General features: G+C 51.4%; 1 protein-coding gene across 1 annotated transcript; it reads right to left on the bottom strand.

The window, feature by feature from the left end:
* Positions 1–1,268: 1,268 nt before the first annotated feature.
* Nptx2 (neuronal pentraxin 2) lies at positions 1,269–12,898 on the bottom strand. Its single transcript, XM_021648987.2, has 5 exons — positions 12,283–12,898; positions 10,421–10,637; positions 5,196–5,440; positions 3,424–3,603; positions 1,269–2,654 (listed from the first exon to the last, which is right to left on the bottom strand). Exons 1-5 carry the CDS (start codon positions 12,703–12,705, stop codon positions 2,427–2,429), a joined length of 1,293 nt encoding a protein of 430 aa, XP_021504662.1. The 5' UTR covers positions 12,706–12,898; the 3' UTR covers positions 1,269–2,426.
* Between the last annotated feature and the right edge of the window lie 376 nt (positions 12,899–13,274).

The following is a 13,274-nucleotide window of genomic DNA, read 5'->3' as shown; positions in this document are numbered from 1 at the left end:
TGAGCCCCACGGAGCCTCCGCATTAAGTATATCTAGCATCTGATGTCAGGTAGACCCCCTGTTAGATGCCTCTTCCGTATGATTGAAAACATTGCTCTTCAGCTGCCAAGAGAGCAGGCACAAAAATGGAACGTGGTGGCAGTAAAGAGACCATCGACAGCCAGAGCCAGGTGGGCACACAGAGAGGGCTCTGGGAGGCTGCAGTGGTATCGGCCCTGTAGGGTCAAAGACCAGAAGGCAGAGGTGAATGAGTGAGCAGAGGAAGGCTCAAGGCCACAGGCTGCTGTGACCCAGGTCGGCCTTTCACTGGCTATAGAAGCCCAGAAATTGGCCTGATAAAGTACTCGCCTTGCAAGCACAAGGACCTACGTTCTGTCCCAGTACTGAGGAGAAACTGGAAGCTGAGCCTACTTTGGGAGTTCCAGGTCAGTGAGAGTCCTGACATTAGAAAGTGGGTGGGGACTGGAGAGATGGCCCAGTAGGTAAAGCTCTGGTCCTGGTAGCTTGAAGACCGGAATTCACAGTAGTGTGTCTGTAACTACAGCTTTCCTGTGGTGCGATGCTAGCCTGGTAACACAGAGGCAGACAAGAGACCCTGTTTCCAACAAGGTGGAAGGTTAAGGCCCAATACCTAAGGTTTTCCGCTGACCTCTACACCCAAACCCAGTGGTATACTATATGCACATACACATGCACACACGCACACACGCACACACACACACACACACACACACACACACAAGCAAAGATCTTTTTAAGATGGATAGTCTTTGAAGAAGACAGCTAAGATTGCCCACAGGCCTACACACACACACACACACACACACACACACACACACACACCTGCACACATATACAGGAAAAGAATCCAGATGCTGCTTTTCATTGTTCTTTGAACTCACCTGTGAATTGAGAATGGCTTTCAGCGAGCTGTGTTAAATAAATCAAATAAAGTGTAGTAAGAGCCATGGACACAGAGAAGGTGCGCAGTAGAGCTCAGGGACTACTTGGATGGGCTGGTGACACTCAGACACCCAGAGCATGATGCTGAAGGAGGGAGACACACTTGGATCATATACAACTCCAAGTAGCAACACTCCATTCCTTTCAGATACGTGCATGATTCTGTCCTCTGGTTAGGCCTGGGCAAACCAAGCAGCCATGCGTTAGCCAGGAAGCACAAAGCCCCACCCCTCCCAGCCTAGCTAGGTTCCAGTGTGTGTGTGTGTGTGTGTGAGAGAGAGAGAGACAGAGAGAGGAAACAAAGCTCAAAGCATCTTTCGGTGCACTTTAATCAAAATTCCATCACCACAAGAGCTCTTGTGGCACACAATGTCAGGATGGGCACATCAAGCTGGTCCTACAAATGGAACATTCATGGATCCTCACTTCAAACATGTATGAAAAATAAAATATATAATATTTATAGCTCTATAAATTTCCCCACTGAATCACTTTCTCTTTAAAATAAATTATGATATATGACGCAGCCTGGAGTCACTAAGCAAGTAGCAGCCAAATGACACCCAAATGTCCAAAGTTCCGGGGGAAATACTGGACGGGGACAGCCAGATGCTCCCAGGAACCAATGTGGCTTACAAAACAAGCTCACTCTTCACAGTGGGCTGAGCATCAAGAAGATGGGAGGCTTCTAATAGCTGTTCATCTTTTGTGGGGAGTAAAATAAATCCCCAAACCACACGGAATGTTGTAGAAGCTGCAAATGAACTTTTGGCACCAGATGAGAAGAGCAGCTTTTCAAAGCCAACCCAGCGATGATCCTTAGAAGCATGGGTCTGAGAGGTGGCACAGAGGAGGGGAAGTCTGTTGGGGGGGCTTTTCAATGGGGGGTCTCCACTTTGGGGATGGTAGAGATTGTCTGGGTAGCTGGCCCTTCACCAGCTGTGATTCCCTCAGAGGGAAAGACCAGAACGCACATGACACCAAGGGACCCTTTTTCAGGTGGGGCAGCTTCTTTGCAACATGTTCAGTCAAAAGCAGGGATGTGCTACACAGACAAGGAACACAGGCCAGCCCACAGGATGGCTGCACAGCCATCACAGGGGACAAACATGAAGCACACATGAGACACCAAGGATCCAAAAGGACAGGCAGGGCTGGGCTGCACTAGCATTTACAGGGGCTAGAGGAAGGGCTCACGTACTTTAACAGAAACCCTGGCGGGAAGTGGCTCAGGACTCTTCCTAAGGGATTCTGGTACTACCCCCCAAAAAAACAACAAAATCGTAAAAAGAGACAAGTGAGCCTAAGGTAAGGGTGGCCACATAGCCTGCCTTAGAGGCTTCCTGGGAATAGGCTCAGGCTCTTTCCTGTTTAGGCCAGAGGTTTTAGTTGACCTGGGGCATAGATGGCCTTGAACTCCCCAGAACAGCCTGATCCTGGCCTCCTAGACAGGGAGAAGGTAGCTACAAATCCAGGAGACGCTCCTCGCACGTCTCCACAGGCCACTTGGAAGCCCCTCCAAACACATCCACATTGTTGTCCACCCATGGGATGATGTTTCCAGGCATGTTTGTGGAGCAGTTGGCAATGTTGATGATTTCTTGCGCCCGGAGCACACGGTCCCATATGTTGAACTGGCTAAGCTCTCCAACAAAGGCTTGTGTGGCATCAAATCTGCCCCCAACAGTGTCCTGGAAATTGGAAACAGACTCTTTGGGACAGGTTCACATGTAGGACTGGCCTCCTGACTTTCCAGGGAAGCAAGACGGACAAAACCATGTATTCTACAGGTCCTGAAGCCCCATGGCATTAGAGATCTGGGAAATGACTCTACTCAAACCACCCATTTTTACACAGGGAAGACTGAGGCAGAGGAGAAAGACAGTTGCCTTAAGCCTGATGCTCAGCCCCTTTCAGGAGAGTAGTGGAGCTGAGGAAGGCACCTGTGAATGAGACTGAAAGCCCCAAAAGGCTTAGCGATCACTACTCTAGCTCTTCTCTGCCCAGGACTGGCTGGCTTCTTTGCCACCCCTCACCTAGACAGTTTCCTAGATCATCTTTCTTCCATTTCCCCCACAGGCAGGCACCCTAGATATTTCCTAAGTGGCCTGTGCTAGATTCTGGGATCCTGAGCAAAGAGTCCCACCATTATGTACCGGGCAAGGCCAAATGCAGGGGCTCACAGGGACACTGGAGATGCCTTCCTATGTGTTTACCTTATAAGGCAGCTGGACCCAAGCCAATAGATGACCCTGTGATGAGGACTCAGCCACATCTCTTTGTCAGATGCTACTCTAGTGTGACTTAGGCTATGCAGCCAAGGAACTTGCTCATGGGGCCAGCTGTGAGGACACAGTGGCATGGTCTGGGACACAGACACCTTGGGCAAGAGCTAGGCCATTCTGGGTGGTTGGGTTGGGCAGCCTCCTTTGCAGCATCCATGACAGAATGAGTACCCACCTGCTCCTGCCCCAGGATGAGCACGCCTCCTGGCTTGATGGGGTGCCAGGGTGCCAGGTTTTCCCCAGTGCCGAGCTTCTCCCCATCCTGAAATGCTTCCCACATGCCATCTCGGGTGGTCCAGGTGATGCAGATGTGATGCCACTTGCCATCACTAACAAACAGGGGCAGCTGTGCAACCTGTGGGTGTCAACACGCAGGTGAGGACTTGACAGGTCTGCATCCCATGGACTGCTCCAGGGGGGTGGGGTGTCACTTAGAGTCCTGGGGTTACTTTTCCCCCCACTGTCCAGGATTCCTGCAGGATTCCCTTCCCTGTCTTGTGAGTGACACACCCAAAGCCCATCCACCTTGTGCGTGACAATCAGGAGACTGGATGAAGCTTCAAGACCCTGAACACTCTTGGTTCTGGGCCTGGCTGCAGACTCCCATGCTAGCCTGAGCTCTCTGTGTGGAACCTGACGGGTAGCACACAGGGACCTGTGTGCCAAGCCTTGCCTGTGCCAAGGGAAGGGCAGGAGGCCTCCACGCATGTGTGTGTCAGCATAGTACAGGGGTATGCACTTACAGACTGCACACTCAACTACACAGGCAGCCTGTGAGCACAAGGCTGGGATAGCCCTGTTGTTACAGTGGGTCTCCTAGCAACCTGAAGTCTCCCTCCCAGGAATTGGATGTTTACAAGAGGCCTAAAGGGAGAGGAAAACAAGACTCTCAGGCACTACAGTGTTATTTGAACAATAAATCCTTGGCTCAGGAAAGCTGTCCCTGCTAGAAGCCTCGAAGGCTCTGCCCATTCCACAGAACTTCCAACTTCTCCAGAGTGCTCCCAAAGCAAACAAACTCCACCCAGTGGCAGTTCGATAAAGATCACAGACAGGCAGGGGTCTCTTCTTCAGCCCCAATGGAGGCTGGTCTGGGGCCATCTGCAGCAGGGCAGCCATTCAAATGCTGGACATCATTTTATTTTGTTGAATCTAACTTTAGAAGAAAATTTTGATTCATTTGTTTTGTTTACAGACAGGGTTTTGCTGTGTGGCCTAAGCTGCCTTTAAATTCATTCATCCTGTGTTAGCTTCCTAAGGACTTAAGGAGTGTTCCACCATGCCCAGCTAGGTGCTTGAGTGACCAGAGGCTCAAAACTAGTCTTTCAAGACCATTCCCCTGAATGCATGGGAATGGGGCATCTTCTAGGGGACAGGCAAGACCACAGGAGGAGAGAACAGTCACCAGGGCCTGGAAAGGGCTGGGCAGGAGTTGACTACAACGGTACATGAGGGAGTATGGCAGAGGGACTGTTTTATATTTTTATTGTGGTGTATGCATTTGTCAAGGCCACCTAAAACTGAAATGTACGTTTAAAAGGTCAGTTTTGCCGTGTGTAAATTTTATCTCAATAAGCCTGATCCCTTTAAAATATATGCCTACTCGCTCACACAGGTACCCTCAACCAGAACATTTAGGAAGAGACCATTCAGGTGGTCCCTGCATGTGGGGTCCTGGTTTCCTACCCCATCCATCACCCTGGCCAGACTCAGAGCTAGGGTCTCCATGGGCTGCAGATACCCTATGCCACCCCGATCCCACTGCCAGCCCTCTGGAGTGGGAGTGCCTCCTCCATGCTGAGGGCAACCACCACACTCCTAGTCTGGGGGTGAAACAGACTGTGGTTGGCCAGGAATTCTCTGTGTGTTACGGGAAGCCAGCCAAGTGCCAACTTCCTCCAGCGTCTGCCCCCTTGGACACCTGGGTGAAGTTCCAGCAGGCCTCACCTTGTCATTGATGAGCAGCTCGATGGGATTATTACCCCACTCTATCAGCACAATCTCATTGGCTTGCCCAGGCACAGCGTAGGAGAATGGCGTGCCGATGCCTGGCGAGGCGCTGGACCGCAGCCACAGGCAGATGGTGAAGGCGTACAGCTCCGGCAATGTCTTCTTGATCTTGCCATACAGGTAGTTTGTGCGGAGAGGAAGGGATACTTTGAATGCGTCTGGTGACTTGAATGCACTGTTGCCTGGGTAGAAGGAAGAGGGCTTAGAGCACAGAGGTCTGCTCCTGGTCAAAGTACCCAAAGCCAGCAGTCCAAGGGACAGTTCTGGCCTTCTAGAAGCTTACGTTCTGGTGAGAAAGCAGTCCAAAGACAGCAGAAGGAGAAAAGGAAAAGAGAGGCAGTGATTTCCTCTAGGAGGACAGTGGCTAGAGGAAGACAAAGGGAGGGCTAAGGAGTCATGCAAAGCCTGTGGCATGAGAACACCTGTGGATGAGAATCCAGGCAGAGGTGTCTGCAAGTATAAGGCCTCAAGATGCTCCGGAACCATGAAGGGGAAGGAATATTTTGTGAGAAATACACTAGACACCTTAGAGAACTTTCCGCCTCTGAGACAGTCTGCTTGTGTACTTTTAGCCTGTAATTCCTACTCAAACCAGAGATCCATCTGCCTCTGCCTCCTAAGTACTGGTATTGAGGGTATACACCTCCATGTCCAGCCTGTCTGCATCATTTAGGATAGAAAAAGAGGCTTCGGAGCAAGAGAGATGGCCCAGCAGCTAAGCACACTTACTGCTCATCCAGGGTTGGATCCCCAATAGTCACATGACAGTTCACAACCATCTGTACCTCCAGGGAATCTAATGCCCTCTTCTGGCCTCCACACACACTGTACGTACATGCTTACATACATACACCCTGGCACATATACACACACATAAAACAACAACAACAACAAATTTGTAAAGGGGCCTCTTCATTCATTCTTCGAGTAAAGGCCTTGCTGTGTAACTTGTAGCCTAGGCTGGCTTTCAACTCACAATCCTGCTTTAGCCAAACAAGTAGTGGGTTTACAGGTATATACCACACACTTGCGAGAAAGTCATACAAAAACAAAAAACTCCCAACTCTGATCCCTTCTGATTACCATTTCCTAGTCTCACTGTCTCAATGACTAGACACTGGAGGAGGAGTTTAGAGAGACACTGGATTTAGTTTTCTTGTTCTGTTAAAGCCAGGAACATCTTCCTCAGCTGAGTCTTATTTCCTTCCATCCCTCCTTGAGCTCTCGGTCCCTCTGGCTTCTTCCATAAGAGCAGCCTTTGAAACCCAAGGGACTGGAGCTTGAAGGAAGAACGTCTCCCGGGGCTGAGCACTCTGATAAACACTTGTGAACAAGGAAGCCTGCATCACTTGTCGTAGTAACTGATGACCACTGCTCAGGCGAAACGCTCAGGCTTGAGGTCCTGACAGCTTTCCTTAGAAGTGGCAGTTTGTCTCAGTCCCTGCTGGGAAACTCTTTGCTCCTGACATGGCTTTCCTTCTCAAGAGAGGACTTCATTGATGGACTGTTTTCTGTAATGTGGAACTGGGGATGGGGGAGACAGATACATGCTACATGCAAAGGTGCCCCCACCCTTAGGCTAACACCTAGCCAGACCTTTAGCCCTTCCAGGCCTCACTGGTAATGGCGAGACAAATACTTCCTGATCCCCCATCTCAGGCTGTCCCCATGGACATGGCACATCTGAAGTCTTTGAAAACAAACGCTTACATGGCCTGTAACTTTCAACATAGCCTTGATTTAAGCTCAGATTAATCTAACAGCTGTGTTGCCCAAGTTGGCAGGAAACTACTTGATTCTGTGAGTGGCCAAAGTGATAGCTTTCCTTGTACATAAGATCCCGCCAGTGAAGGAACCTCAGTGTTCTTCACTCATTCAACAACTACTTATTAAGCACCCCTAAAGGTCCAGTCAGACAACCTTATCCCATCATGATCTTCCAAACTTGAAATCCAGGGCTCAGTCCTTATCTGAAGAGGTCTCCTGTACAGCCAGACTCCAGGGTCATCTTTCTGGTCTTTCTGGGTTTCCCATCTAGTATCTGCTTCTGTGGTTGAGTAGTTTCCCCGATTTATCCTGACCTCTCACGGTAGGCATTCCTCTAAACAAGCTATGGACTTGCTGAGCACCTGTCCAGAGCTGGAAAGACCTGGCTATCTCAAGCACCCAAAGAAGTAAGCCACAATAAAAGCAAGGGCTTGGACCTTATTATGCCAAGAAAAATAGAGAACTGGACAATACCTGCTCCAATTTTGCAGGTTGTGCAAAACTGTTGTGTTGAAGCTTCAGAGAAATGACTTATCCAAGGCCACACAGCTATTGAACCAATAGGACCGGAAGTTCCTCTTTCCACTACATGTAGCCACTGGTGCTTAGTCTTTGAGTGGCAAATGGCTGTGTTCATAATGAAGGCGTCATTATCTAATAAGGAGAAATGGCTTCCATGCTTGCAGGTGGGAAGGCTGGCCAATTTAATAAGACTCAGGGTCGGTAATATCGTTACGTCGGTGACAACAGATAGGTTTAATTAGAGCTGGGAGAACCAAGAGGCAGAGAATGGGGCTCTAGCCTGGTACCCTTTATTTGAATAAAACAGCTTGGAGGTTCAGAGGAAACTTAGTTAGAACCAATTAAGAAATTAAAAGGCTTGACCAATAAATCAGAAACTGCAGGTGGTGGACAAGCCTAAGGAGGGGGGTGGGCAGCCTGGGGCTTGAAGGGAGATGGCCTGGTCTTCTCAGTGCCAATGCTGATTTCAACACCCAGCCAGCTGCGCCTGGCCAGCTGGCCCAGACGAGGAAGACTCTGTAAATGAACAGGTCTTGCAACCAAGAGAAAGGGGCATCCTGAGGACATGGGTGCTGTGCAGAGTTAGCGGCTAACTGCTGGGCTCTAAAGACTTCAAGCCCAGCAGGGCTAAAAGCCCATTTCTTCTCTGGCATCACTACCAAACTTCTCGATCTGCAGAGACTAAAAGCATCATCATTGCCCCATCCGTGTCTGCCATGGATACCTGATGCAGGGCTAATCGAAGATACAGAGCCCGTTCTGATGTTAAATGATGGACACAGGACAGAGACTCTCTGAAGCCTTCCTAACTTCCCGCACGGTTGAGGTCTACCTCTGCTGGGCTCGGCTGAGCACTCTAAGGAACCTGGTGGAGCTCCCACTCCTGGTACACTTCAGGGGCTGGGCACTTACACACCCTCTACAGTGGACACAAAACAGAATGGGCACAAACTAAGAGGTGCCCAGAAACAAATGGCTTACCAGATGGTCACTTTCCTTTAAGACTCATTCCAGAATTGAGTAGGTGGAGCACAAGGAAAAAGTCTAGCATGCCCGTGGTGGAGTCTAGGGAAGTCTGAGACTGGAGATGGCTCAGCAATTAAGAATACTTGTTGATCTTGCAGAGGACCTGGGCTCATTTCTCAGCACCCACAGAGTGACTCACGACCACTATTTCCAAGGGATCCAACACTCTTTTCTAGGCTCCATGAGCACCAGGTATAAATATGGCACACATGTATATGCAGGCAAAACACCATACACACAAACACACATACACTCACAAGTGTGTGTAGTACACAGGAGCTCAGTGGCTCCTCTGAACCACGGTTGTACAAATGGTTAGGCCAGCATCCTACGGCCCATTCAGCTGTGGGCTTTCAGTGACAACTAAGGGGTGTGAATACGGGTGCCAGAACCAGCATGGCCTGGGCTCGGCTATGAGCCCTGACTGTTCCCTTCTGGTTAAGCACAGGTGGGAAAGCTATGAAGCGGCAGCTCCCAAGAACTGTTCCACTGGCCTGGAGTCCAAGAACAGGCAATGAAGAGGCTAGGCTTTTGTCACTGTGACAAGTGTCTCAGGCTTCTTTGACAAGTCTCCATAAAGGAAACTTTATGGATTGAAGAGAAACTTTATGGTCTGCCTGAGAAGTGAGCATTTTCCTCATCTGTGAAGTGGGTACGGTGCTCTGTATACTGCCTGGCACGATGTCCATTCTCTAACCCGAATTTCTACTGACCCATCTCCTTGTTGGCAAGCTAACCACTGTGCCAAGGGAGGCACGCAGCCGCAGAGGCCCCTCTTCAGTTACATATTACTGTGCTCACTCCACAGCCCCGTGTTTCCCAAGGTCGCGCTGTGAATCTGCTGCCCTCTCTTGTCAGGCAGGAAGAGCATCAGAGGCAGCTATTTTCCTTTGACAAAGGCTCTGAGACCTAGTGAGTCTCTCCATATCACCTAGCAGTAGAAGTAAGACTGAGAAGAAACTGCTTTGAAAACTCAAGAATCAATGTCAAGCCAGAGATGGTAGCACATGCCTGTAATCTCAGCATTTGGAGACTGAGGCAGGAGGACGGTAAGTTAAAGGCCAGGTTAGGCTATATAACAAGATGGTGCTCCAAGGAAGAAAAAACAAACAAACAAACAAAACCAACCAGAATCTAAATCAAATAGGTAATCCACACTTCCCATCCTCTTATTAGAAAAGCAAGGAAAATCATACAAAGCAGGAAGGAGATGTGGGAAACCTGAGACTTATAATGAAACAATGTCCCATCAGCCCGTGCTTTCTGCAATCTGACTCTTCTCATTGCAAGAGTCACTGAACATCTTTCTATTGGATGGTCTCCTGCCAATCATGAAATTGAAATTGCCTTCATCAGCTTAGTGAAGCTGAGATTATAATCCTATACCCTCTACCACCAAACTTAAAATTCCACAGGCCACCTAGAGATTTAGGGGCTGAGACTACAAAGGGAAACATCTAGGACCCTTAATCTCGGCTCCCTCTGTCTCTCATGGGAGAATCCAACCTACCAGAGCATGAGATGGAAAAAGATAAACAGAATCTGCTGTAATGACTAGTTAAAAAGAGACTGAACTGACCATCTGGCAGGAGGTCAGAGGTCAGGCTGTTTATTCAAGCTGGTCCTGGGTTCCTCTGTTTTCTCCTGGATAACGCTGGTAGGGCTAGGGGCTAATTCCCATGACCACTGTCAATCACCTCTGTCCTTTACACAAACACCTAAGAATCATCTCCATGCCGGGCCACTATCATTGCTTCACTGCTGTCCATAAATGGAAATCCTAGATCCGCTCAAAGTGGTAGAAAGGAGGCCATGCTCAGACTGAGCATGGGGCACACTGTGCTTACCTCGCTCCAGCTCAGTCACCCTCTGCAGCAGTGCGTTCAGTGTGCTCTCTGTCTTCTGCCGGTGAGCTGAGGTCTCATTGTGGAGCAGCGACTTCTCATCCTCCAGCTCAGCCACCTTGCGGAGCAACTGCCTCTCCAGCTCCCCAAGCCTCCTCTGGAGCACCTCTCGAAAGTCGCTTGGCAGCCCGGCATTAGACACATTTGTGCGGAGCTGGAGCTTTGCAGGGGGGCGGGGGGGGGGGGGGAGAGAGATTCAGGCCAGTTGAATAGAAACTGTAGCACGCCGTTCCAATGACCCAAGCACACAGTGAGGAGCTTCCAAAGCAGCGTTAAATGGTGCCAGTGGCTCAAAAGAGGACATTTTACTGATGCATCTTTTTTGGGATAGAGAAAGGCTTTCAAAGTCAGACAAAAAATTATTTCCCTGCAATATTTGAAACTTGTGAATCTCACTTTCTCCTCTGGAAAAGCTGCTTTCCTCCTCTTATTGAAAATCCTAAAAATTTAACCAACATCTCAAATTCTATGTCATACACAGCCCAAAACATAAGCTAGGCTTTTTTTTTTTTTCCAACTAGCTAATCAATGGTACTCAAAGCCAGTGAGCTTTCATCTGGAAATGAACATGGTCCCCGAGTTCTGAAATGGTACAAGGGCAAACGGGCTCAGAGATATTCCTGGAAAATGACAGGCACAAGACAGTACTATTCTAAACCTCAGAAAGCTTTGTTTTCAACGCTGTATCCAGATCCTCACTTCCTATTTCTCTTAGTCCTCTGCCATCATGCCAGCTCGGGAGGCAGCCTGCCACCCTCAGCCACGAGCCCTTGGCAAGCTCCTGTATCTCTGTGTCCCAATGTCCCAGATTATAAATTGTAGACGAGAGGACCTGCCTCGTGCTATTCTCTATTACAAGGGTTAAAATTAAATAATCTGCCTGAGTCACATTTAGAACTCAAGAAGTGTTAGCTCTTAGTAACCATAATGACTCATGGGATCTACAGATGCTGAGATACTGTATATAGCAATTATGCCAAAAGAAACCCAATAATTTAGCAATAATTAGCACCTGTAATTTAAACCTCATGTTTGCTAATAGGTATTTTTGATAAACGCTGTTAACAGAAATGCCCACACGTCTTAAACAAGGTGGGAAGTAAGATGAAAATTAATTGAAGATTTCTCTCCCAGAGTTCCAAACTGACAACGGGAGAAGACAGTGGGATAAAGTCCGGTCCCCTAAAGTCATGGCGAAGGGCACCTTATTAAGAACGCTCTGACCGGACGAACAGCGGCATCTTTGAGGTTGATAAGGGGCTTGTCTGCTTTCTGGGGTCGCCGCCCTCCCCCCTCCACTCTTGCGCAGAGCAGTCAAACCCAGCCCTCCCACACTCCGACCCAATTTGTCAAAGAAAAACACCAGATGCCCAGGGGCAGCTGACCTCCGGCGACAGACTCTCAGCACTGGGCACAGCCAGCGGAAGCCTGTCCCGCTTCCGAACGCGGAGCTTTGCAAAGAGGAAACAGGATGCCAGGGTCACCGGGTATTACCCTCCAGGCTTGGCCGTCTGGGCTCACTAGCCAAAAACCTCGGTAAGTTCACGGTGAATCTAGTCCCCGCGAGCAACGGGATGGAGATGGGGGTGGGGACTTCACCTTTCCCCGTCAGACCAGGGGACGGAGGACAGCGAGTAGAGAAGCCAACCCAGCAAGGTTCAGAGCAGGCGCGAGCCTTGCACCCCGGAACTCTGCTCTCCCCCCGGATGGACGCGCCCAGCCAGCCCAGGGACCCATTTCTCCTGCACCCTCTGCCCCGCGATCCCGGGGACCAGCGTCCGCGGGACGCCCTCGCGCGCAGCTACCTCGAGGCTCTCCAAGCGGTCTTTGAGGGTCTGCAGCGAGCGGCTGAGCTGCTCCACGACGTGACCCGGGTCCCGCGGCAGGTCGCCCATGGTGTCTTTGCCCGTGGCCCCGCGCGCCTTGCCGCCCGCCAGCCCCTCACAGCGCGCCAGCTTGCTGGTGAGCTCTCGGATGGCCTCGCGCTGGGCGCCCAGCGTCTCCTTCTGCTGCACGACGGTCTCGCGTAGCTGCAGCACGGCGGCTCGCAGCTCCTCCTCGGGGCTCAGCGCGCCGCCCTGCATGGGCATCGCGGGCAGCGGGCAGCCGGCGCGCGCCGCCTCGGGGGGCAACGCGGTGCACACGAAGCGACTGCCCGGGAGCGGGCTGTCCTGGGCTCCTCCGGCGGCCACGGCGAGCGCCACGCCGGCGGTCAGCAGCGCCAGCATCTCGCCGACCCGAGGGCGCTCACTGCAGCATGGGTCTCCGGCGTGCCGTCTGGGCGCCCTCGCGGCCGGCTGCGTCCGTCCGAGCGCGGCGCTCGAGGGAAGCGCGTGCGGCGCGGACCCGGCAGCACAAGCGCCGCCTGCCGTCGCAGAATTCACACTCCCCGGCTCGCGCCGCGCTCTGGCCCCGGCTCGGCCCGCGCGCCCTTTCTTAAGCTTGGAGGGCGGGGCCTCCGCCGTGCGGGGCTGGCGCCGCGCTCTCTGATTGGCCCGCTGGTGTCCGCGTCACGCGGAGGGCGGGGCGTGGAGCATCTCTCAGCAGGCCGCGGCCGCTGGGCTCCAGCGTGGGCTGGGTTCCTGAGGCGCGAGCGCGGGGTCCCCGAGGCTCGTTGGGGAAGGAAAACTGGGCTTCAAAACGGCCACAGAAAGCGTTGGCTGGCCTCTCTCAGGAGCTCCTTGCGGGCACAAGGCAGAGAAGCCCTGGGGATACCCTGACGCCCACGATGGGAGGTGATGGCGCGGCTTCCGGCGCCGCTTGAGAAACCCTGACCGAGAAGACTCCGCTTGCCCAG

Source organism: Meriones unguiculatus, chromosome 15 (assembly GCF_030254825.1).
Source record: "Meriones unguiculatus strain TT.TT164.6M chromosome 15, Bangor_MerUng_6.1, whole genome shotgun sequence".
NCBI classification, from domain to species: Eukaryota; Metazoa; Chordata; class Mammalia; order Rodentia; family Muridae; genus Meriones; species Meriones unguiculatus.
This window is presented reverse-complemented; position numbering and strand designations above follow the sequence as displayed.

Bases quoted from the DNA above. Each gene is read 5' to 3' on its own strand.
- Nptx2 (XM_021648987.2), bottom strand. From the start codon at position 12,705: ATGCTGGCGCTGCTGACCGCCGGCGTGGCGCTCGCCGTGGCCGCCGGA. The intron at 10,638-12,282 runs GTAGCTGCGCGC...CCCCCTGCAAAG, and splicing joins ACCGCTTGGAGAGCCTCGAG to CTCCAGCTCCGCACAAATGT. The intron at 3,604-5,195 runs GTGAGGCCTGCT...TGACACCCACAG, and splicing joins AGCTGCTCATCAATGACAAG to GTTGCACAGCTGCCCCTGTT.